At 40.5% G+C, this 26,460-nt stretch overlaps 1 protein-coding gene across 2 annotated transcripts in view; it reads right to left on the reverse strand.

Moving 5' to 3' along the window:
• rev3l (REV3 like, DNA directed polymerase zeta catalytic subunit) overlaps nucleotides 1-26,460 on the reverse strand; it is an 86,851-nt gene that overhangs the window by 40,267 nt on the left and 20,124 nt on the right. Inside the window, exons 2-4 of one of the 2 annotated variants that reach the window (XM_085247885.1) lie at nucleotides 5,247-5,436; nucleotides 4,741-4,815; nucleotides 450-610 (exon numbers count right to left, since the gene is read on the reverse strand). In XM_085247885.1, the coding sequence (XP_085104011.1) occupies nucleotides 450-610; nucleotides 4,741-4,815; nucleotides 5,247-5,436 (426 nt within the window). Of the gene's footprint in view, nucleotides 1-449; nucleotides 611-4,014; nucleotides 4,368-4,740; nucleotides 4,816-5,246; nucleotides 5,437-26,460 lie in introns of those variants that run through there. The other variant, XM_085247886.1, reaches the window with a different exon arrangement.

The following is a 26,460-nucleotide window of genomic DNA, read 5'->3' on the forward strand; positions in this document are numbered from 1 at the left end:
GTGAGGACAACATTAGGGATGAAAACAGAGAAAAAGACAACAGAGGCATCCTGAGGCTGAGGGGAGATCAAGACTAATTCAATATGACATAAGGCATGGCAACCCTTCCCTGGCCTGCTCTCATCCCTGCCGAGCAATGAGGGAACAATCAAGTAATGAGTTAAAAAAAAAAAAAAAAAAAAAAAAAAAAAAAAAGGCACTGCCAACTGATAAAAAAAAAAAAAAAGAGCAGCCTGCCCTGCATCCTAAAGTACACGAGGGTAAGTGTCAGATTAAATCTATGGGTTTTTCCAAGTATGAGGAAAATGTTTATCGGTCAGTACTACAATCAGATGCTAAAATTAGATTTTGATGACAAGGTACGAAGAAAAAACTGACAGAAAACTCAAACAAAAAAAGAGAAGAAGACAAGATCGGAAATCTGTGCTCTCCCTGTCCAAATCCCTTACCTTTTTTCTGGCTGCTTCGAAACTTGACAGCTGCCAGGTTAACCAGGTTCATGCCGTACAGGTTGTAGTCTATGAAAAGCTGCAGCAGGTAGGGGATGTGGCCCTCATGAGGCTGGTAACTCTTGTTCATCACGGCTCCGCTTTGCAGCAGCTCGCACACTCTGCAGCAAACACAGATTGCTCCATTTAAAATAAAAAGATACATGTGCCACTTGGTGTTTAAAGAAAAAACATTCAACCGCTTACACACAACTGAACAAATGCTCCCCCAGCTCGAGAGAAAGCGTTTTTGGTGGAGACCAGACACAACTGCGGTCTGCCTTGAAATCAAGGATTGCTACAAGTTGTATCTGATAAAGTTTTCTCAGCAAAGCTTAATCATTTTGTTCCTTTTTGCTCTGAGGGCATGCTCTGAGGATGAGAGAGAGATCACAGAGATGTCATACCACATTTTTATCAAGCTGCACAGCAGAGGCCAAAATGTCAAGGACTGGCTCATATCTACATTACCCCACTGTGAAATTAGGAATGTTTAACTACACAAGCTTCAGAAAATCAAGCACATTGATGTTTGAGACAGGCTCCAAGTACATGTAAAGTGGGGCTAGTAAATTCAGTTTCACTTAGGCCCAGAATTTTAGTTTATTGGCATGCTTTAATTTAATATAAAATGTCTACATCTTCATATACACTTTAGTCCACATACAGCCCCAAGAAAAGTTTAAATGTTTAGAAGTTTTACCATTCAGTCATACGAAGACAGAGAATTACTGATTTGTCTATACAAAGGCTTCCATACAGGCCCCTCTTACATAGTCTGAATATGACAACTACTGGAAATACTGGGTAGTTAATCTAATCAAACTTTACTTAATCAGTGAGTGAAACTCTTGAGATTTACAATCTCTTTTCCAAGAGTGTCCGGGGCTAACATCGGCAGCATTAACCTTGCATGTTTTCCAAAGGCAGGAGAAACAACAGTTCTTAGAGAAAATGGGGGAACATGCAGACTCCACATACAGGGAGTGCAGAATTATTAGGCAAATGAGTATTTTGTCCACATCATCCTCTTCATGCATGTTGTCTTACTCCAAGCTGTATAGGCTCGAAAGCCTACTACCAATTAAGCATATTAGGTGATGTGCATCTCTGTAATGAGAAGGGGTGTGGTCTAATGACATCAACACCCTATATCAGGTGTGCATAATTATTAGGCAACGTTCTTTCCTTTGGCAAAATGGGTCAAAAGAAGGACTTGACAGGCTCAGAAAAGTCAAAAATAGTGAGATATCTTGCAGAGGGATGCAGCAGTCTCAAAATTGCAAAGCTTCTGAAGCGTGATCATCGACCAATCAAGCGTTTCATTCAAAATAGTCAACAGGGTCGCAAGAAGCGTGTGGAAAAACCAAGGCGCAAAATAACTGACCATGAACTGAGAAAAGTCAAGCGTGCAGCTGCCAAGATGCCACTTGCCACCAGTTTGGCCATATTTCAGAGCTGCAACATCACTGGAGTGCCCAAAAGCACAAGGTGTGCAATACTCAAAGACATGGCCACGGTAAGAAAGGCTGAAAGACGACCACCACTGAACAAGACACACAAGCTGAAACGTCAAGACTGGGCCAACAAATATCTCAAGACTGATTTTTCTAAGGTTTTATGGACTGATGACATGACAGTGAGTCTTGATGGGCCAGATGGATGGGCCCGTGGCTGGATTGGTAAAGGGCAGAGAGCTCCAGTCCGACTCAGACGCCAGCAAGGTGGAGGTGGAGTACTGGTTTGGGCTGGTATCATCAAAGATGAGCTTGTGGGGCCTTTTCGGGTTGAGGATGGAGTCAAGCTCAACTCCCAGTCCTACTGCCTACTGTCTGGAAGACACCTTCTTCAAGCAGTGGTACAGGAAGAAGTCTGCATCCTTCAAGAAAAACATGATTTTCATGCAGGACAATGCTCCATCACACGTGTCCAAGTACTCCACAGCGTGGCTGGCAAGAAAGGGTATAAAAGAAGAAAAACTAATGACATGGCCACCTTGTTCACCTGATCTGAACCCCATTGAGAACCTGTGGTCCATCATCAAATGTGAGATTTACAAGGAGGGAAAACAGTACACCTCTCTGAACAGTGTCTGGGAGGCTGTGGTTGCTGCTGCACGCAATGTTGATGGTGAACAGATCAAAACACTGACAGAATCCATGGATGGCAGGCTGTTGAGTGTCCTTGCAAAGAAAGGTGGCTATATTGGTCGCTGATTTGTTTTTGTTTTGTTTTTGAATGTCAGAAATGTATATTTGTGAATGTGGAGATGTTATATTGTTTCACTGGTAAAAATAAATAATTGAAATGGGTATATATTTGTTTTTTGTTAAGTTGCCTAATAATTATGCACAGTAATAGTCACCTGCACACACAGATATCCCCCTAAAATAGCTAAAACTAAAAACAAACTAAAAACTACTTCCAAAAACATTCAGCTTTGATATTAATGAGTTTTTTGGGTTCATTGAGAACATGGTTGTTGTTCAATAATAAAATTATTCCTCAAAAATACAACTTGCCTAATAATTCTGCACTCCCTGTACAAAGACCCCAAGTGGGTTTGAACCCAGGATGAACGCTAAGCCAGTGGTTCCCAAACTTTTTTCGCTAGGCCCCTCTTTGTTTTACAAGAAAAATGCTCGCCCCCCCGCGCGTGAGCGCACACGCACGCACAAACACATCCTCCAACCACACACGCCCATATTTTGCTCCATTGCGGTTTATTTCACACCTCAAACATTTAGTAAACAATTAAGCAAATACAAGTAAACTGCAATAAATTACAGGTAGTAAGAAAATAAACTACTAACTCTTTTACGCTACGTCCGCACCTACACGGGTATTTTTGAAAACGCAGCTGTTTCTATGCGTTTGGACCTTTCGTCCACACGTAAACGGCGTTTCGAATCACCAAAAACTGAGATTTTTTAAAACTCCTTTTTTTGCCTTTACGTGTGGACGAGGAATACAGAGTTCGTCACGCAACGTTAAAGGTATGTGCCTTTTTTCACGTCACGCTGTGCGCCACGTTATTGTTTACATGACATGAATTGCAGAATGGCAGATAGAGACAAAATACTGTTAATCTGACTATCTTCAGGTTTTACACGCTTACACATGCAGTTACTGTCCCTCCATTTAGAAAGGCAGAGGCGTCATGGTGTAATTTGTTTTTTTTCCTGTGTAATAATATTCAACATTGCTATCAATACATTTTTCAAAAAATGTCTCTCTGTGCAAAATGGGTTTAAAAACAAAAACATAAACAGCTGTGGGATCCTGTTTGTCCGCGATTTGAACCGGGGGAACAAATCATGGCAGGATCAGCCTGATATTTTTTGTATCCCACTGTAACTTTACTGTATAAAGAGCTAACATCTCCAAAATGTCAGGAGTAGTTAGTCATTACAACAAGTGTTTGTGAACTAAAAATCAAGAATGTGGGACACTGTTTGTCCCTGATTTGGAGAGCCCAGTGCGTGCTCTCGACGAAGGGAAAACCAATTCTGCAGGGGAGACCTACCTTGGCACTTGTGCAGGTGAAGCCAAAGGGCAGATATGCTTCACCATATTTTCTAGTCTTTGGCTTAGAATGAAGTTGGTTTGGAAACATATTCAGCAATGCTTCATCTCCTGCTTTGCGTTTGTGGAGGCGCCCCGTGCTAGCAGCGTCCAAGCGTTGTTTTTTGTCGTTGTTTTTTTCCCCCCTTTCATACCGCGCCGGCCCCACACTTTGGGAAGGTCTGGTATAGCCTAAATATATATATATTCACATCCAAACATACATGTAATTACAAATAAAATTTGCAGTTTCACCTTAAAAAAAATTTATTTTGACACCTGGCAAAAATGCAACCAAACCTTAAACATACTTACACACATACAAGGCCAGTCTACTTTTCCACCTTCCTTCCTTCCTTCACCCCACCCCTCCCCTCCCAGCGATACATCATTCGTTCCTCCAGCCTGTCCCTCTCTCTCTAACAGAGTTACTCGCTCTCTGCCAAGCCTCAAATCAGTAGCTCCACTCACACTTTCAACACCAACACTGATCACTCTGGCAAATAATTCACAGTCTTCCCGTGTGCTTTCATGCATGGACACACACTCAGCCAATCAATGAGTACAGCTGAATACGCAGCGATCGATTTCAGTTTAGTAAGCTGGCAGACTCGTGCGCACAGTGTGGCATTCAAACAACAGGAGGCTGGGATGATCTCTGCTCACATTAAACTGCTTCGATCCTTACCTCTTGACCATCTGAGGATTGTATAAATAGATCTTCATAAAGAGCTTCTCCTTGGCGTGATAACCATAGTAAGGCCTGAAAGAAAAGAAGAAAAAAAAAAAAAAAGGCATTCAATATGTAAACCTGCATCACATACACATGTTAAAGTAATGTATACATACACATATAGACAGGTCACAGAAAGTAAAGGTTCTCTGGTGCACAGTGGTGCTTGTCCATGCAGAGCTCTAAAAGCTAAAACCACAATCTTAAAGTGGACTCTGAACCTGACGAGAGTCTGAGTAACTGAATTAGCAATAATGTGACATGAAAACTTAGAATACGTATATCTGAAACTGAGTGTTTAGAGAAGTCTTAAGTCACAATTGTTGGCTCACACACCCTTTGTTGTTTCAGAAAGGCTGTGTTTAACAACAACCTTTACCAAAGTGTGCAGTCAAGCTGCTTTCTGAAGCAAATCTCAGCTCAGTTGTGTCGGTACAACACAGCAAACACAAGTTACTTACATGCCGGAGACCAGCACCACCTTGAAGACATGTTGGTTGTTGGAGGTGGGGTTTCCCATGGCGACGTTGAGGGCCCTGTCGATGCTGAAGGCCACTTGCCGCAGGTAGCGCTCTGGCTGCTGCCCATAGTTGTCGTACGGCACGTAGATGTAGGGGAACACACCGTGGAGGTGGAGACACGTCTTCTGGCCTGCAACGCAATAAGAAACTCTATTAAAGCAGGATTACAATTAATTATCATGTTTTCCAAGTCTCTTACATCGAAATGCACATCAGACTATAATGTAAGCTGCTGATCATTAGAAATACGTTCTGTACAGCTCATATCTCTTCTGGGAATCCGAAGATCAGTGTCCAATCAGTGCCAGCGCTCAATTGTGGTGATGGTGTTTATGCAAGCTCTTATTCTTAGCAGTTGCACTGCTTCATTACAGCTGATAATTGTATCATTTAAGAAAATTTTGGGATAAAACCAAAGACAGTATAAAACTTGGACAAAGCTTCTAGCAAAAAAAAAAAAAATTAAGCCAATGTGGAATTGCCTTAAATCTCCTATCTGAAGGCCACCAGACAGTGAGAGCTGTGGTTGTAAAAACACTTCCAGTAATATTGGAGTCTAAGGGAAAACAGCTTTCAGTACTGACATATGTAAACATTTTCCTTGTCAGTTTATTAAATCCAGCTAATTAGCTGAAAAACTCCACAGAAAAAGACAGGAAAAGTGTGGGAGGAGTGCAGCACAGAGGTCGATGTGAAGTTAGGAATACTGCAGCTCTGCGCCGGCTGACCCAACGGTGTGACACAACGCTGCTCCATCATTGACAAGCACACTGAAGTTATCAGAGGTGATCTGTACTGCAGATGCTCCGATTCATTCTCTCGCTGCGATTATCAGCCTGGGCCAGAGCTTTTATCTGCTGTCTTAAGCCTCACGTAGAGAATAAGAACAGCAGTGTGAAAATTAACTTACAACGAAGGCAGAGGGTGGTAAGGCTCATCCATGCCAAGCCTCTTTCTGTCTGCTTATCTTGCATCACTGACAGGCTGACAGGCAGTTGGACAGGAGGAGGCAGCATTGAGCAAGAGCTTGACTCTTGCCCAGACGTGTCTGCACATGCCCAGAGACTTCCCCACAATCATCACAGGGAGAACAGAGGAGAGTGAAAAGGGGAGCTTCTGGCATTCTTCCTCTACCCCACACACATATACCCACAGCTTGCCAAGTCTCCATCCTCATTCTGTGTTTGACAGATGCTGTGTATGATGCAGTGCCGCAGTCCTCGGGGCACCATTGTCGAGACCCCCCAAGATGGCACCTCAAAAAAAAAAAAAAAAAAAAAAAAAAAAAAGCAAAAGAAATATTCCCAGCATTTTCTGCACCAAGATACATGTCAGGGCATCTGAACAGGAAAGGGAGGGTGATGCAAGATGGAACGTGCTGCTGAAAGACAATGAGATCCTCAGAACATGCCAGAATCAGGCATCTACTGTGCTGGAGCTCATACAAGCAGAGCTACTCATAGTGACAGGAGATATGGATGTGTTTACAATGATGCTTGTAAGCCCGCACTGTTTCCCATTAACAATGATTAGATACGCAACAATTATTGGATTTATCAATTACTTGATTGCTAGAAATACTTAAACAAAACTGTGCCTGTGAGGCACTGATTGTCAAAGTCTTTTTGTAAGCAGAAAGTCAAACAGCTGATTTTGGACTGTACATTACTGCTCTTTATTAGGCAAAGCAAAAAATTTGAAAAACGTTTGTTTGAAGGACATGGCGGTGAGCTGGTATGACATGGGCATTGTCAAACTGGAACACTGTCTACAAATAATGCATCGGCCGAAATGGCAATAATGTAGAAAAATAAATAATTCTTCAACATTTGAAATGATGTCAATATTATAAAAAATAAACGGTTGTTTGTATTTCTTTCTTTTTTTTTTTTTTTTTTTTTTTAAGGAGAGTAAGTAAGTAAGTAAAATTTATTTATATAGCACATTTCACAGATAAAAATCACAAAGTGCTTTACAGTAAGATCAGACATACAAGTAAAAATTAATTAAATTAATTAAAAGCCCGTTTGTATAAAAATGTCTTCAGCTGCTTTTTAAAGGAGTCAGTAGAGTCTAGACAGCGTAAAGACAACGGCAGAGAGTTCCACAGCCTAGGTGCCAGTGCCTGAAAAGCTCGATCCCCACGTGTTTTAAATCTAGAGCTTACTTTTGGGATTACCCTGTAATAATCCAAGTGCTAGAACTGCAGTTTGTGTCATGGCTGTTTGAGAATCGATCAAAGACTCCCATATTAAATGCCATTAAGTCCATCTTTTATATAAAGTATATGCTCGGCGCTAACTCTGTACTTATACTCAGGTGATTCTGTCAGCTACCTTAAGTAGAAGTGAAAAGGACATGGAGCAAATATTTGTATATATGAGACGTGAGCATAACACAGGAAGACATAAAGAAGTCACTGATTCCACAGATCACCATGATCACGGTTAGAATCGTAATAACAAATTTTTATGATCTTGAAACTCAAAATAAAAAGGGGAAAAAAAAAAAAAAAAAAAAAAAAGGAGAAGCAAAATTATATTTTCATCCAAGGAATGAAAATTTCACTGAATAAGACAATCAGCTGATCACTAGTGAAAATGTGGATTGGTGGCTCGTGGCATGCAGACAGACTGTGAGATCGGGAAGTCCCAGTCTTGTTTGTACCATGTGTTTGTGTGTCTACACTAAACACTGCTAAGGTTTGTGTAAGTGTGCCTACTCTGGAGTCACAAAGGCTGGCGACCACTTCTGCGCCGAGGGAGTGGTGAGAGCGGCGTGTCTGTCCTCAGCCTGCCGAGTCAACATGGAGTCTCTCACACACACACACACACACACACACACAGTCTCTGTATAAGCAGCCAATGCCGACTTTTGCTGCAGTTGCTAGGCAACGGTGGCAGCAAAGCAAAAGCCCCTGACGGGCAGCAGGGGAGATAAACAAGTGATTCTTTCCACCCAGCTGGTCAGGCCACAGAAAGAGACAGAAGGAGAAGGAGTGAGAGTGTGTCTAAAAAAGCAGAAAGAGAAGAGCTGACAGGCATGAGGTGTGTGTCTGCATGAGAGGAAAGAGGGGGGGGACAAACACCAGGAAAATAAAAAACAAAACAAAAAAGAATAAAATGAAACAGAAGGACAGAAACTAAGATGAGAAACAAAAAATGTATTTGTCAATGGAAAATTGTACGAATTTACGATAACGATATAACTGACGATATAATTGACACTAGACAAAATACTTTACAACTCCACAACTTTATTAGTGCAAAAAACCCATCAATGTATTTTCACTTAAACAAGCAGCTGTTTTTTATGTGCATTAAAGTTATATAAAAATGTAACAGTGCAAATGCAAAATTCTTGCTGACAGTTTAACCAAAAGGCATTTCCAGTGGAAATTGGCCGACATATCTTCAGCATAACCATGTATAATATCCACAAAACTTAAAAAGAGGTTATACACACAATACGGTAATATTATGTTGAAGCACAGTATGTATCACTCCGCAAGGCTCCTCCTTATGATAGCCGTAATGCTCTGACAATCCATCAAGCGGTGCGGGTTTGTAGCTTAGCAAAGTCGTACTACAACATTTGCCAGATTTTCGAGTGCCATGTACCCCATAAAATAGTTTCAAGGTCAGTAAACAACCAGAATTCCTACATAAGGCACACGGGATTATAAAGGGCACTGTCGATTTTCAGAAAAATCAAAGGATTGATTTTAGGTGCACTGTATTTTCCAAAAAACACGGTAATAACGACGGCCCGCTAGCATGCTCAACCAAAAATAGTGCTTTGTTGTGTATCTGACGGACGAAAGCCAAACCAGTTCCACACCACTGAAGTTTTCGCATTTTTACAAACCAATTCTGGTTCATCGGTTTCATTCAACGATCCGCTTTCGCCCTTCTAATTCTTCGTCGCCACCGTGCTTTTCCCGCCATGTGCGTATGAAAAGAAAGGCACTGCGCATGCGCGTTTTACCCATATTCTATCGCGATATTTCATTTTCGTATTGTTGCCCAACATTATACCGGTATTACCGTGAACGGTATGATACGGCCCAGCCCTAATTAGAAGTGCAGGTTTTCAGGAGCTGAAGAAAAATAAGAACAACAGGAAGTAGAGGGAGTGGGGACTGAGCAGGGTTTCAAAGAGGAAAAACATCTGACTCCTTTGTGCATTTAACTAAGAACTTTTTCTTCCTCGATCCATCCTGTTAAGCTGAGGTAAATTTCTGCAGACATACTGTCGGTACATTGAAGTGCTCATCCAATTAAGGCATCAGAAAGAACAAAACCTGCGCACGGCTAATCTACATCTGTCAATCAGGCATCACAAAAATCACTTCATCCTCAGGATTCACCACACTTTTTCTCTGATTTCCATAAAATAAGAAAGTGCTCTGGCTTAATTCCAATGTAAATTGTTCTTTCTGACATTGCTTCTATCTGCAAAGGCAAGCCACGAAGAGAACAAGAGAAGAAGGAAGAGTTTGTAGTTTTCCAGGTGCCTGAACATCTTTCATTACACTTCCCACATTACAGAGACAAACAGTCTGTCTTTCTGTCATATCTGACTTATTCATTTTTCTCCCGATAAACACAGCTGCTGTTTTTAATGGACACCTGATTCCTCCCACTCAGGCCAGCCTGTGAAGAAGAGCTCGTCTAGGCTTGTTAGCTTTGAAATGTCAGAAAAATATTTGTGTTAACCTCAAGATGAAAGAGCCTGACGTGACCAAACCCCAAAGGTATACAACCTGATATACTGAAAAGATAGAAAAATGATGAAGTTTGTTTTCATTACTGGTGAAGTGACAGCTCCCACACATCTCAGCTGTTCCCAGCCAAATGTGCCGTTTCCCATCTCCCTTCCTGCTGAGGAATTGTGAATGAGAACAGTAGGGAGGGAGGGGCTGTGACAGCTCTTGGGTGTTATCTTTGGGGCAGGAGTGCTGAGACAGTGAGACAGCACTCTGCCAATGGCCTTCCTCCACTCGAGCTCTTCTCCCCCTCCTCCAACCTCCTTGTGGTAACTGAAGCTCTATGACTCAGCACTGGCACAGAAGCCCCAGACTACTGCTGGGACAGTAAAATGACTACCAAGCAGTTCAGCTATAAAAACCAGCCAGTAAGTGAGTCTGAGACAGCGGAGCAGCCAAGTGTTGTTAACCACCCTGGGACAAAGACAGACAGATATTCTAACAAATAAAAAGACAGCGCTATGTGCTATTAATTTTTTTTTTTTTACTATTTTGGTTTATTGTTTATAAAGGATTCAAGCAACAAGCTCCCTATGGAGAAGTTAAAGTAGATAATTTATAAGTTGTGACAAAAAATGGTTTAAGGCTTTGTTCACAATACCATTTAAACGTTTCCACACATGAACTCCAGAAAATGTCAGGACCACAGAGAGCAACCTCCAGGGTTAAAAAAGAAAAACGACGTGCCAAAACCTGCAGTTCCTTGTGTGGCCACTAGAGACTGGCTCCAAAAGAGTAAGTGCCCCTAGACATTCATTTTAAAATGCTGTGTTTATAGCCTGGTAAAAAAATAAATAAATAAATGAAAACAGGTCCTGTAATGTCATTGACATTAGCAGTGAAATGGGGGGTTTGAAGTACTAATGCTTGTTGCTGTATATAGGAACTTGCTGGTAGGGCTGCTCAATTAATCGAATTTGAATCACGATTACGATCTGGGCTTTCAATGATCATTAAAAATGACTGAGCCGATTATTAGCCCCTCCCTCGTGCTTTACTCTCGCGCTGCTCCGTGTGGCAAATCGAGCGCACCTCTCTGCATTTCGAACAGCGTCACAACAATTAAGAAGAGGACCCGAGGGAAGCTCGGAAAGCTAAGCAGAAGTTATGTGGAGAGGAGAGTGACTGCCGTTGGTGGTGTGGAAACATTATGGGTTCGCGGAGTCAGACGTGGATCAAGTAGACACAGTGTGTAAACTTTGCTACGGTGTAGCTGCACCAGAGCAACACTGCAAAGTTCACTAAACATAGATGTTTACATTTTTTATTTATTTCTTATATTGCAAACATTTGCACTGCTATCAGTATTTGCACACTATTTTATATTATTTTTTAAAGTCATTATCCAATACATTGTTATTGTTAACCCTTTAAAGCCGGTCAGAGCTGCACGCTCCGTTTTGTGTAACTATTTTTAAATCCCTATAGAACCGGAACCGCGTAAGCTAGCGCAATAATTTTTTTTGCATATGAAACCAGAGGAGTTGTACTTGCATCTCATGCCATCAGCTTGTCCTCGGTCACGGTTTCTTTCCACATAAAGCTTTGCAAAAATTGCATAAAAAGCGCTTGCAGGAACAAAAACATAATATTCCAGAAACACGCTTTGCCGATCCGATCAGCTGTTTGTAACACTTCCCACACTGAAACAGACGTCAGAGCGAACTATCGCATGTCCGCCATTTTCGCGGAAAATAGTTTTTTACTTGTAGGCCTTAAAAGCCTATACTGGTGTTTTTATAAGTCATGTTTGACTTTTCTGAATAGTTTCTGGGATGCTTAGAACTCGAATTGCACTGCTGGAAATAGTTTATTTTGATGCACATGCTGTTTTCTTTGCAAATTTGCATCATAGGATTGTGTTTTTTTTTCCTGCAGTATATAAAAATTGCTGCATCTCCAAAATAAAACTATGAAGACACTCAAAATAAATTTCCTGTTGTTGTAAACTATTTTTTGCAACTTTTTTGTATTTAAAGTTTTGAGGGATAAACCTCTTAAAATTTCTCCAAGTAGAAATATATGTAAAAAAACAAAAACGATTTTCAATTTTTTTGTAGTTTATTGCACTTTTTTGCAATTAATGTAGTTACTATGGACTTAATGCATACATATTAAAATATGGGCTATAATAGTTGTATTGATGTATAGCAACTTGAAATGCTCCCACAAATTGCACTACAACATGTAAAAAAATAATATAAGCTCTGGCGGACTTGGTTCTATGGTAGGTCTTAAAGGGTTAAATAAATATCGTCAAATAATCGAGATCTCAATTTCAGTGAAAATAATCGTGATTATAATTTTTGCCATAATCGAGCAGCCCGACTTGCTGGTTAAAGAACATTTATCTAGAGCCCACAGCTCTAGCTCTAACAGGGTTAACTGATGGCACGACCATAGCTGGACTGGCCATCGGGCATACCGGGCATTTGCTCGGTGGGCCGATGGTGAATTTTCATTTTTATGGGCCAATGTTTTTTTGTTTTTTTTTTGTAACGGTATAAACAATGAAAGGTGGTGGATTGGCCAGATGCTGGCTGATGTCTAAAAATAACTCAGTTGTTTGGTGGTGGTTATGGCGGAGCTTCCACAGATTCAGTAACATTAGTAAGTGGTGGAGGCCAGCAGGTGGATGAGGGAAAGGGGAGGCAGGAGGAGGAAAGACCCGAGGCGGGGCCGGTCCGAGTGTCAGGTGAACTGAACTTCAGGTAAGAATTTATGACCTGCAGTCTAAACTAACCAAGTTTAGGTGGAGTTTATTTTCGTTGTGCTAACTTTTTATAGTCAGTTACAATAACTCGTACTGCGTACTAGATAGCATGACGGAGTTTCTATACAGCTGGGTGGGTGCTATGATTTTACTGATAGTGAACTTTATTTTATTCATAAGGTTAATTATTAGAGTTGCCAACCGTCCCGTAAAAACGGAATCGTCCCGTATTCAGAGAAAATATTACACGTTTCGTATTGAGCTGAAAAGAAACACGATTTGTCCCGTACTTCAGCTAGAATAGAAAAAAAAAAAAAAAAAGACAAAGCTGGACTTATTCTGTCGTTACGCTGCAGCTGCCTCTTCTTCTCTCATTCTCCCCCTCTCTCTCCTGTTGCTACTTCAATCATGAAACTGATCAATGATCAGCTGATCGGCTTTTCTCTCGTTTGTTTATCGCTCACTTTGCGCCAGAAAGCGGAAACCAGCGGATGTCGCGCTAAACAACAGCAGCACGTTTAAGCTTGATCAGCTGTTGTTAGAATTTATTTAATATTAATTTCTACTATCAGCTGATGTTTGCTGGAGCCACAGCTGCAAAAAAGCTGCTGGTCATGATATGGTTTGGTTATCTGGTGAGAGGGAAACATGAAGATGAAACCAGGAGATGTCCTTACTGGATCATCAGAGCTGAACAGGTGATGGAGAAACAGGTTTACCTTTTAGGTGACATGAATGAGTTGAAGGGAAGTTATGAACTGTTTCTGAGAGACAAATAACACCAGGATCCTTTTCTATGTAGCTGACAGCTGGTAACTGTGCAGGTGCGGGTATAGCAAAGTTTTGCCAGGGGGGAAAGGGGGGGGGGGCACAAAAAATACTTTCTTATTTTCATTTAATTATCCACCTGCTCATTAAAGATTTCTGGTTTGATTAGAAAAGAAAACATTGGTCCACACACCTGAAAGTCCCAAAAATGCATTGTGAATTCTGTCTCGACTCTTCGGATGTATCCGTGTATTTCCACGGTGCTGATGCTGTGCTGAGCGGAAAGCTCCTGAAGCTTTTGAAGTGTCGGAATGTGGAAAGCTAACAACGTCCCCCTCACCAGTAGACTAAATTATTTTTAGCCAATTACAAGTTGAATCTGGTAGTTGGGGTTGTTAGCTAAGATACCATCATTAAGAAGCGGCACAACTAATATGTCTATGCGAGCTGATTTGCGATGTACACTGCTGGCGTGGCCATTTTTTTTTTTTTTAATGCACCGTCTCAGATTAATTCACTGCGTGTCGTGCTCAGGGCATTTTGGCTAAAGACCGGCCCACCAGGTATTAAAGCCATAAAGCCTTTGAATGAAAACAAACACTGTTGTGACAGTGATGTACAATCTTGTTGGTATATGTATGATTTCTATACATTTTATGTCAGATAAAAACTTTGTTTGTAAGCTTCAGAAAATTATTTAACAAAAGCCAGACATTTTAAGTTAATGCAACATTGAAGCAGCTGGAATCCATAGCTGTGCGTGTTCATGGAGCTTGCATTTTCACATCACTACCTGACAAGTTTGACTGTCTTCAGAACATTGCAGAGGCCTTATTGACAGTATTTGGCTCTACACATCTGTGTGAGCAGATTTTCTCTCACATGAAGAGTTTCCTCAGGTAGCCGTCTGAATGCTGGACCAGAGATCAGATTAACATGTGTATTAACAAACATGCCATATTGGCTCAGTTTATTTTTCTTATCATTGTTGTGAGGAGACCATAAATAGCATTTGCATTTTCTGTTGTACAGTTCATTTGCTGTTATGGAGTTCTTGTTATGGATAAAAAGTGTATTTTTTTTGTTTCAAAATAGCTGATAACTATTCGCTGATAGCTGCCAACATCTGCAAACAAATATAATTCTATAAAGTCGTTCTATATAGTGTGTAACTCTTCATATAGAGCGTTATTAAATTTATTGCTAATGCAATCATATGGCAAACTGACTTCTGAGGAAATTTTAGATGGCACTTGCCATCAGAAAGGTTGCCTACCCCTGGATTAAAACAACAAACAATGCTTGTTATGGCGTTTTAAAGCATCAAATTTCCCTCCCTTGTTACAACCATCATATCTTTAAGCTCCAAATACACAGTGTCTGCTGCAGCAGAGAAGCAAAAAGACAATAATAATAATAATAATAATAATAATAATAATATCATCATCCTCTATGAAAGGTGAGCTTTGCTGAGTACAGGTCCCATTTTCCAAGAACTCCCCGGGGAGCTCACTTGTCTTTGCCTTGGTGGCATCAGCCATTTTAGCAAACCTGGTTTTCCATTTTAAGATAAAACCTCTTCTCACCCATACTCTGGTATTCGTCTCCTTTTTTATGTTGCGGCTTTGAGCCAGGTCGTCACACACATATACATTTATACACCTGAAAGCTCTCTACAACCCAGTTATGTTTAAATCCATAAAAAAAATAAAATAGTCATATTCAAAACATTGCTCTAAGTTATGTCACGAGAATGTCAATCCTTTCCCCCCCTTCCCTCTCCTACCCAGTTTGCGGGTACAGCTAGCCTCCTGCTGTAATTAAACAGTCAGCTGCCACTGGGAGGAGTGGAAGAAGACGTTAATAAAAGCACTGCTAGTATTAATTAAAAAGGCCCAATGAGAACTGTGTGAAATCTAGGACTGAGTAGCCACTCCCACTGCCTGCATAGAAAATGTCAGAACAGCAGAATACGATGGAGGAAGAAGATTATGACAGACAAAATAGTGATGATAATTCCCACGCCTTTAGGAACTTTAATCGAGGTGCATCTGTGCAACGGTTTTTACCTAAACCTGACAACAGGGTACGTGAGGGCAAAGCACACACGCAGTCTTGAGAGAATTAAAAATAAACAGAATAAAACGCAAGTTAATCTGATGCACACAAACATGTTGGCAGAGTCACCCTCTGGCTCACTGAGCAGCCTGGCAGAGTGCCAAACAAATGAGACAGAGGTAGAGGAGGTGTGTGGAAGGAAAGGACAGAACCAAGCAAAGCAAGTCTGTGGTACAAAGGACACTTACTGCTTAATGCTGGGTCTAAAAATGTGCTGTGAATGGCTTTGTTTTTATTTGGAAGAAGGACATTTTGAGAAACAGACCGATCATAACAAGAGTCCAAAAAGAAGACTGAGAAAGATTGTGAAGACAAGTATGACCAGTTTACTCTTTGCTACGCAGGTGTCTTGTAAAAGAAAGACCAACAAAGAGGAATGTAGATTCCTTGTCAGAAAGATGAAGCCAATGCGCTCGTGCTGCAAGTGTTCATTCTCAGCCCCCAGTTTTAAACAAAAACAATGATAACACAGCAGCGGTGATGACGCTGGCACAGTTTAATGTGGAGTCGGAGCCGTTACTGTTACTGAAACTGTGAGCTCAGGTTGAGTGAAAGAAACTATTAGGGTTCAAAACAGCAACACTGTTCCATTAAAACATTTATTGGGAAAAAGCTAGGAGGATTTTTACATCAAAGCATGGGAAGAAAAGCAAACTTCGTAGCTGCTCCATCCATCACACTTTGTTTTACACAGACTCATACTAATCATGCTACCACTAGAATTCCTACTATAGAAGATTAAATGGTTCCACCAATCAGGGAATCACCACGTCGTATGCGTTCAAGTTACTGAACCCCCATTCTCTGACAGAAAGTCAATTTCACTTTCTGACAAAAAGTAGCTGCTGTTATAATAACTTTGATTTCCTGTAAATGGCTGCTTCCAAAGAGCACTTCCTGATATAGCTCCACTTTGTAAGATTTCATGAGTTGCAGACATGAATGCACTCACACATCTCCATCAAACTGCAGAAATGGCTTAAGCAATCCAATTTTAATATTTCTGGAGGACAACAATGATGCAGAATCAGCTGCACATGAACAGAGTCACACAGACATAGATGATCGACAACCTGCTGGGACACTGTGGTTGCTAGGGAAAACAGTGTATTCCACGACTAGTTCGTGAGTAGTTGCCGTTCAAATTAAAAACTCAATAGGATTTATTATATGGAGTTTCATCTATTGAGGATGCCCTCTTACACAGTTGATTTTACATCCAAGAGGTTTTGTATCTGGCATTGTTCATTGTGGCATGGTTTACAGAATTTGTGTTGCCTGAATATTTTTTCAATTCATTCTCTCTGTTGTGACTGAAATTTACATCTTAAAACCATTTATACTCAGATGGAACAGTTTGATCTTGAACAGGGCCTGTTATATAAGACTAAATGTTTAATAAGGTTCATGGTTGGTAGAGACCACGGGTTGGTTTTGAAGTTTTCAGCTGCTCCTTCTTAAAAAGGATAATCATATGCCCAGCTAGTTCATTGTTTTGAGTAAGGGAGTGGTGACTTGTGGGTTTAAATGTTTTCATGTGTTAATGTTTCTTTGTTTTGCCCTATTAGTGGTTGCCATGGGCTCAGTACAGCAAACTCCCTCTTACTTTTTGTACTGATCTGATACAAATGACATATGGAACTAACAAATTTATTAAATATGGTTAACATATAAATCACAAGCTAAAATGAAGTAATTTTAGAGATTAAAATAGCTTCCTGCTTAAAACCTATGTTAAAAACAGCTATTTGACAGAAGAGATGACTGAGTAAATTGCAACATACAATAACTATTTTTCTAGAGTGATCTGGCAACATGGGATGCTAATAATGCTTGTCATGAGGCCTTGACTGTGGTGATAGAGGTGGGTCTAGTGGCTATACAACTTAGTGACCAAGAGCATAGAATACCCCTGTACGCCGGCGACAGTTTTTCCTAACAAACTTAAAATTTAAAGTCTTAAAATTACCCTTGATAGTAAAATATTTATCCCAGGGACCTAGGAGCATTGATTTGTGAGGTCAGGGAGACATCAGACAGATGACTGCCTACATCAATGTATAATCATGTGGGTCAGAGCTACTACAAATCTTCCAGTAAAACTGTTCTCATATTCTGTTTTTATATTCTTTATATTATACACTCAAAGGAAAAATGGGAAACCTTGTCCTTAGAAAATACTTTCGACATATGGTACAAAGTGGCATATTAAAGCTACTTCCTCCGTATCATCTTACTACCCTATATGCTGTAATGAATCCTTTAGGGCTGGAAGGACAGATTGTGGCTTCAAAATCTGGGTGGCATTGGGTGACAAACATTTTCTCAAGTATCTGCAATTAAAAATGTCAAATTCTTAAAATACAGACGTATAGCATCTAATATCTGAGCTATCACTATCCCACCTTGAAAACCTTATTGTTGATAAGGAAATTTAGATTTCTTTAGTTTATACAGCATTGCTGTTGCATGAGAGCAAATCCACTATTGACATGTTAGAAGCACAGAGAAAGGATGTTCAAGCAAATACAGATGAAAAGAAGTGAGGAAAGGCATGCCTAAAAGTCCCAAAACAAAAACAATCAATCCATACAATAATGAAGATGTTAAAATACAAACGGTGATGAGGACCTATATCACCCCAACCAAGTTTAACTGATGGTCTCCTGATATTTGTGACACATGTATCAAGTGTTTGGAGGGAAAACAGCACTATTTCAACAATATTGGAAAACTTTTCAAATTATGTCAGACATGCTAAATCTAGAGATTCCTTATCAAGCAAAAATGCATGTATTGGCATCTACCCCAAAAAGGTACTTTTGTTTGTGTTTTAATATCTCTTGTACATTCAGGTTTTTCCACTTAATTGTACATTTTATTGTCAATTGGGGTCCATTTGCAATGTTTAAAATAAAAACAAAAACAGTATAGGTTGCAATACATATAGACATAACAGTAAGAAAGACAGACTGCCTGTACCTGTAACTACAGTGACTACCTATACCATAGCTACATCAAAACATATATTTGTCAACCCAATATGTTTTTTTTCCAGGAACTTTCCTTTCTCATATGCTGGAAATATCAGAAAAACACAAACAGCCTCTACACCCACACATAAATTCTTCTACAATATTAGATTGTTTGTGCCTTACCCCCACAAAATGAATAAATATATTTAGTTCGACACAGAAATAGCCACTATGCATGACAAACATAGCCAAACAATGACTTCTTAGTCAGCATAGCAGCCCTGACTAGGGATGGGTACTGGTACCGGTTCTGACATAAACGGTAGTAACCAGACCGAAAAGCAGCGCACATTTTTTTTCTTGAGATGTCATACACTTTGGATTCTAGCCAATTATTTTACCTTTCCAAGGATAGTACCCACCCAGGTACGTACATTCTTTTAGAGCAGAGCTACAGATTAAAAACGCCCAAGACGGAGCGCTCAAAAGTCTGGCTGTACTTCACAGCAAAAGATGCAAACTCAGCAGCCTGCAACAAGTGCTTTAAGGTGATACTGTGCAAAGGAGGTAACACCTCGAATCTGATGAAACACCTGGCAACGCATAGCGTTTTTTTAAGCCGAGAAATGCACCGTATTTTATAGCTTGCTGCAAGACCAAGCACCAAGCACATCTACTGCGGGTGTGGTGCCTGTTATCGGACCCAGAGTTAGCAACATCCCCCAAGAACTCGGAGAGTAGAGTCCTGGCCCCTAGCCCTGCCAGTGCAGCAGAAATGATGACGCATGATGACGGCAGCAGCAGCTGTTCTTCTCTGCGTGAGTAGCTTAATGTTGTTCGTGTGTAATTTATGTTGAGTAGGCTAACCACGTTATTACATTAATGCATGTAAGGTGAACTAGCAAACACCGTCGTAGTTACATGCGGCTGTCTTCTTGTGTGATAGAGTGATACCATATATGCCCTATAGCTGCAAAAAAGGCTAACATTGTTATCTTTTTACAAGAAAAACAGCCAAACATGAGAGGTTTTAGGACAAAGTTTGTGTTTTCCATTGTTTAAGCACCAGTTCCAACCAAAGGAGGTATGTTGTATCAACAGAAAAGGCTAACTTGGTTATCATTTTGCAGAAAAAAAAGAATTCTAAAAATAAAAACATAAGAGGTTTTTGGACAACGTTTGTGTTCTCCATTCTTTAAGCACCGGTTCAAGCACCGCTTAAGCACCATTTAAGCACCGGCACCGTTTCAAAAGTACGAGTTTGGCACCGGTATCGGATAAAACCTAAACGATACCCATCCCTAGCCCTGACACCAACTTTCATGGTCACTGCCATTGTTCTAATCAATTAACAGCTGTCATTTAAGTGTAGTTATGCCCCTGTATGATGTTGGGGGTCATTCTGAATTGATTCCAGGAAACATTAGTGGAGCACAGCACCTATACTGCGATGCTTTAAATAAGCCTTTGTGTAAATTCACTGAGGAATAGTGAAATATCAGTCAAATATGCACACAGCCACACAGTGTAGCTTGATGCTAGGGGTGTGTGTGTAGGAGGAGAGCAATAAGAGGAAGGGGAGTGAACAGAGGAGGGTGACGACCTGCTAAATCACAGCCTTTCTAATAGATTCATTCGCAATCTTGTGCTCCTTAAATTAACTCCTGGAGAGAACAGAGGGGATGTATTACACAGATGAGCAGCAGCGCCATGTCCCCGATAATTCCCCAATATAAACTTTCACATGATATAAAAAATGTCATATTTTTTGTGTTAAAACTGTGTGTTAAAACTCCTGAGTACACAAATAAGGCCAGGCATGTCTGAAAACAAGATTTGCTTGTAAGCCTCTGATCATTATTTAGTATCTAAAAACAAACAAACAAAAAAACTTCAAAAACCTCCAAAGCAACACAGTACTTGGCAAAATATGCAAACATGTTGATGTGTTTCAAACTCTTTCTATAGTTTAATGTAGGCTCTTTCTAGAAACACACTGGAAAGGTAAATGAAGACAACTGCCAAGAACAAAGAACGGCCGCACACTGAAAAGATCTGTCAAAGGGATGTGGTTTATCGATTACAATGTTTCCTTTTTATCTTATCTTCATTAAGTAACAAAGAGACACACATATCAAGAAATTTAACACAGGAGTCGATGCTGAGTCAAAACAGTTTGCCACATACTAAACAAATACTTATAGTACAGCAAGGATCGGAAATGTTGGGATTTTATCTGCACTGCGACCACGACTGATGTTGCGTACTCATACCAAGACTTTTTGTATTCGTACTGATGGTATTTTGTATGTTTTGGAATAAGATATAACATTAGTTCTGCCTACATTTGAAGTGACACATTTCATATCCAGTATGGTTCAGACATACTGGATATAGGATTTCTAAGACTGATACCGATATTTGGTGATTAAAAAAATGTCACTACTCCCATAAATCGGCTAAGTTTTTTTTCCCCACATACGATTGTTAAAATGGCTAACCACTGAGGCTGCCATGGAAATATTAAGCTGTCTGCATGTGATTCACTCTGAGTGGTTTTGGTATTTTGCGAATGCATAATTAATCCACCCTCTGAACCAGAAAACCTTCTGCGCTGATCACGCGTGTTTATCTGCTACCAGATAAGGAAAAATATGGCGCCATCGTTTGGATTTCACAAGGAGGATGTTGAACAAAATCTGGTAATTTGCAAAACATGCCATAAAACTATTGCCGCTAAAGGTAGCAGTACCACGAAATTAGTCCATCAGCTTAAAAGTCATCCACTGCAAAATAAAGACTTTCTTAAACTCCACATGTCAACATCTTCACACACACACACACACACACACACACACACACAAAACAACTTTAAATAAACCAGCTGTGATACGAGCTACAACGCCTACTGGCGAGAGAAACAGAAAAACGGCACAGTAATTCCATGTTATTGTTTATTGAACGTGAAGCACATTTATGGTTTCTTTGCAGCTGGTTCAGTAAACTTCGGTCAGAGCGTGACAACACTTGCAGTTTTAGCCGTTTGCTTGGTTCCATGAAGTTGAGTGAGTTTGTGGCTTCGTTGGTTGTGTTTAGGCACATTTGGCAAAATTATGTAACTGCTCTTTAATTGTTTGTCGTTTTTGCTGTTTGGTGGTTGTAGAAATGGTTTATATGTGCTTTTAGCTGAGGTTTCTGTGGATACCACACATGCCGATATTTACATAAACTCACAGAGGCTTAAACTGCAGCTCACCCCGTTTGCCCCCAGTACCGGAGATGCTAAGGCTCAAGACATTTTGTGATATATATTGTATCGCAATATAGCAAAAACATATTGCGACATTAGATATTCCTCATATCACCCAGCCCTAATTTCGACTACTTTTTTTTCCATCTCATTGATGTTGAAGATGCAACCTCCGAAATTACAAATGCCTAAACATTAGCAAATAGCCAATATCAGACTATAATATTGGCCAGTCGATAAATTAGTTGGGTATAATAAAACAGATGCGGTATTAAGAATACACATAAGTGACTATTTTTAAAAGTTTTTCTTCATAGTCTCTTCAGCAACTGTGTTAGTGTTTGCAATTAACGGAAGTAAAGATGAACACTGGAGGCTTTTAAACTCTCCACATCCAGTTTTCATTACAAGACTTTTAGAGGAAATGCTATAAGTGCACAATACAGACTTTTGAATGGTACTTGTGCCACATGCAACATCAATTAAAAGCTGAACATCAAAGAGTGCTGGCTCAACAATGCACTTGCACAAACACAATAATGCTTAAAAGAACAAAAAAAAACCACAAGTAATCAATGTCAGAGATTCATTCCCACTTAGACACATTATGTTAACACAATCTTCCTCTTACTGTTATCTACTGCTAGCTAGTTTATTGTGATGGTGCTGTTTTTTATTATGTTGCTCTTTTTTTTTTTTGTTTGTTTGCTTTCTCTTTTGTTTTTTTTTCTCCATACAGGTGATCCAGGTGTTTTGTTTGTTTTTCTTTCTTTCTTTCTTCCCCCTTTCTCACCGTCTCTTCTCCCCTTTGGTTTTCTTTCTCTCCCTCTCTTTCTTTCTCCCTGTCCTATCCCCCAGTCATGTCTGTCCCGTTTGCAGCAACCGAAAATAAACTAAATTCATAATTATAATAAAGGTCAATCAAATGGACCAAGGCCATGATGATCCACTTGGTAAAATAAATCCGCTTGGCATCTTTCTTGGCCTTAAGACAACAATTCTGATGGCTAAAGATCCAAACGGGACACACACAAAAAACACCCCACAATAGGGCTGGGCGATATGGCCTAAAATCAATATCACGATAAATTGAGCAGTTAACCTCGATAACGATAAATGGACGATAACCACCCCAAGTGCCAAAAAAAAAAAAAAAACGTTTCCTCCTCCACCAGCTCTACCTCCGTCGCTGCTGCTTCAACATTTAAATCGTCCTCCATTTGTTCACCCGTGTCTCGTCTTGTTATGCTGGGCTTACACTGTGCGATTTTTGGCCCATTTTGAGCCGATTTTTGAGTCGTGCGACCGTTTTGGCGATCGGCCCGATTTTGGCCTTCATCGTGCGTCATGCATCGTATAGTATACGTGGGGTAACGAGAAGTGATTGACACCTCACGACGAGCTCCCGATCATCAATCGCTTGGTCGCGAGGATTCACGACCGTCGTGAGGGTGTCACCGCAGTTTGTCACACTGCGCACGCGCAAACACAAATGTCAGCGAAAAAGACGGCGCAGCACGACAGTGCAGCGTGTGATCTGGACACAAGCGACGGAGGCACAACTTGTAGAACTTTGGAAAGCTCATCCGAGCCTTTTCGATGTGGCCTAACAAAATGATCATGACCACAACAACCGTGAAAATAGTTGGATCTACACTGCTGCTCAATCACAGCTGCCTGATCAATGTTTTTCATTAGCAATTTAGCAAAGTTGATGGTGGTGGTGTGCGTGTCTGTGTGAGTGAAAGACAGAGAGGGAGAGCGAGCGACAGAATTTCTGTTATAACCTTCATTTTATGGACGCACAGTGTGAGCACTCAGGTCGTATCAGAGCATCGGGCCGTATAGTGTGAGACCCTGCATCGTGACCTATGAACTTCTAACCCCTGCGAGTCAACCGTACAGTTTGAGCAGGAGCTGAATCGCGCGACTGAAGAAAAAAAAAAAAATCGCACAGTGTCTGCCCAGCTTAACAGGTAGTAGAGTCATGTGACTCCACCCCGTCAAGTCTGTAACGTAGCACAGCGTCTTAAAGGGACATGAACATCGCCAACCTGCACATGCCTTTTCTTTTTTTTAAAATACCGAATTTACCGACATGGGCAAAATGACGTCGATGAGAGTCATAAATTTCGGTAACGGTAAATTTTTGATATATCGCCCAGCCCTACCCCACAATCTTCTTCATTACGAAAAATACCACAAATGAGGCAAGAGCCATTGTTGTTTTTTTAAAGACAAGAAATAATGTAGAAAAAAAAATGCTGTACAATGGCAAGCTTGGGCTGCAGCAGTGATACAGTGTTGGATAGTAAATACAAGAATTTGGTGCAGGACTGAAGAAGGACATTTCCCACATGCTTGATGAATTACAGAGTTTAACATCAAACAGATAATGCATAAGGGATACTTTAAAATCATGCATACAAAAAAAATGTGTAGTCCCACGCAAGCTCAATACTTTACAGTTACTCCTCTAAAACCAAATGAGGTGCCCAGTGGGTGGCCATTCACGTACTTAATTCAAGTGGTCGGAAGAAAGTACACGCTACTCTAATTTCACTACTAATTATGGTTGTGGAATTGCCAAAGTGGGAGTGAAAAGCATCATGTAGCCAAGGGGCAAATTCTAAAAAACTTGGCAGGATTATTCCAAGGAGGAGATGAAATGATGCTCTTCACAGTGTAGATGTTCTGCTTTTGTGGCAAAAAGAGATCAGTCAACTGCTATCGTGAAAACACTGGTTAAAACACAAACAGGAGGAATCCAAAATGGTAGCGTTGACAGGAAACGAGTAGCTATACAAATAGTGAACACAGCAAATCCATCATCTTTAACCTGTGTGTGGTGACTTTTGAAGATGATGTGCATCTGTTATTATAACTGCAGCAACTGATGCTGCATGCTACATGGCAACTAAAATTGTCATTTGGAGCTGAGATGAGGCTGTAACAGCATCAACCATTTTGCCTGGTGCGATGGCTACAGTGTGTTTGGTGTTAAGTCAGTGAGGAAGGCCGACATCCTTATTGGGTTAGCTGGATTGTCCTCTCTAGGAAGTGAATAAGGGTGAGCTCATATGGACAAACAACTGTAGCCCAAGTGGACCCAACATTACAGCACTGACCAGTATAGTCTGGTACCAGATGAGACTAAGTGTTTGGGACTCCAGTTCCAGATACTTCCCTTGGACTTTCAGGCTGATGAGCACCATCTACCTATTATTCTATATAATTATTCTGATTTTAAAAATGCAATGGCAGTTACCTGTTGGTGGTAAGACTTAACAACTCCCTCGCACTTTCTCTCTCTTTACACACTGAACTGATGTTTGCTGTACATCAATTAAAAGCTAAACATCAAGTTTTCATTGACATTGCAGATCAGAATATACATCAGAACAGACCAGGCACAAAAGCCGGGCCCCTTACTTTTCTTCATCTGTAACTCATCAATTTTGCACATGAACCTTTGAGGGGGGAGTATCAATCACTCCTTCATTCTGTATCACTATTCAGTCAGAACAAACTCTACTGACTCTGAATCCACTCAGACTTAACAGAGCCTGATAAAACAATGACATCTCACTGCATTGTTCTCTGGGAGAATGCAAAAACACCAGTCTGTAAAGATCCACGCACTCTCTATTCCAGGTTCACATTGAAGGCTTCAACTGGCCACTTTAGTGTTTTTATCAAGTCAATATTTAGTGGATAAAAAAAAAAAAAAAAAAAAAAAAAAGAACAATGGACATTTTTTTTATGTTGGCGCAAATAAGAGTAATTTCCTTATACTACAGCTGCACAATTATAACTTACTAACAAAGTATCTCTCAAACAATTTATGTTGTAGTCTGGAGTGCTGCTAAGAGATCGTCCAGCTGGCTGGGTGAGGCTCCCTCTTTGGCTGTGTCTGGGCTTTATTAACGGGACAAATAAGCAGGCCCTCCCCCGCTGCTGTACAGCCAGGACTGTCATGGCTGTATGCCTGAGCAACAAGCCAGGGTTAGAGGAGAGAGGACTTGCTGGCCTGGTTAGTCCCGAACAAGCTGTGTAAGGCCTGCTTACAAAGCTGAAAAAGTGGCAATAGGATTTATGCTGTGAACTATTCATGACTCACTGCCCATCTTAGTTTGGACCTGAAACTGCAAAAAAACCTGAGTAAAATCAGTGTCATTTTAAACTTAACCCCAATTTTAGTGCATCTCATTTCCCAAATGTAGTCAAATGTATTTATGACGGTGAAGCAGGTGAACACCATCCAATCCATTATTCCTGGATCCCAGTTTCGTGACTGAAAGCAGATTCGGCTTTGTATTTCTCTTTAATGACCACTTTGTAAGCAGCATGTCCCCATCACTCTGCTGGAAGACGGATGCAGATGCCTCAATTTGAGCCAAGCCGAGCAGACAGACGGCACACCAGAGCTGGTCATCTGAGCAGACAGGTTGAGTCTTACCAGATGGTGACTTGGAAGGTGCTTCATGCAAGACCTTCGTGAAGCAGACAAAACAAGGCTACACTGATCTTTACAAATATGAACAAGGAAATTGTTGGCCCAC

This window comes from Mchenga conophoros, linkage group LG15, assembly GCF_057382185.1.
Source record: "Mchenga conophoros isolate Kocher_MC1m ecotype Shallow Benthic linkage group LG15, M_conophoros_male_GT1.1, whole genome shotgun sequence".
NCBI classification, from domain to species: Eukaryota; Metazoa; Chordata; class Actinopteri; order Cichliformes; family Cichlidae; genus Mchenga; species Mchenga conophoros.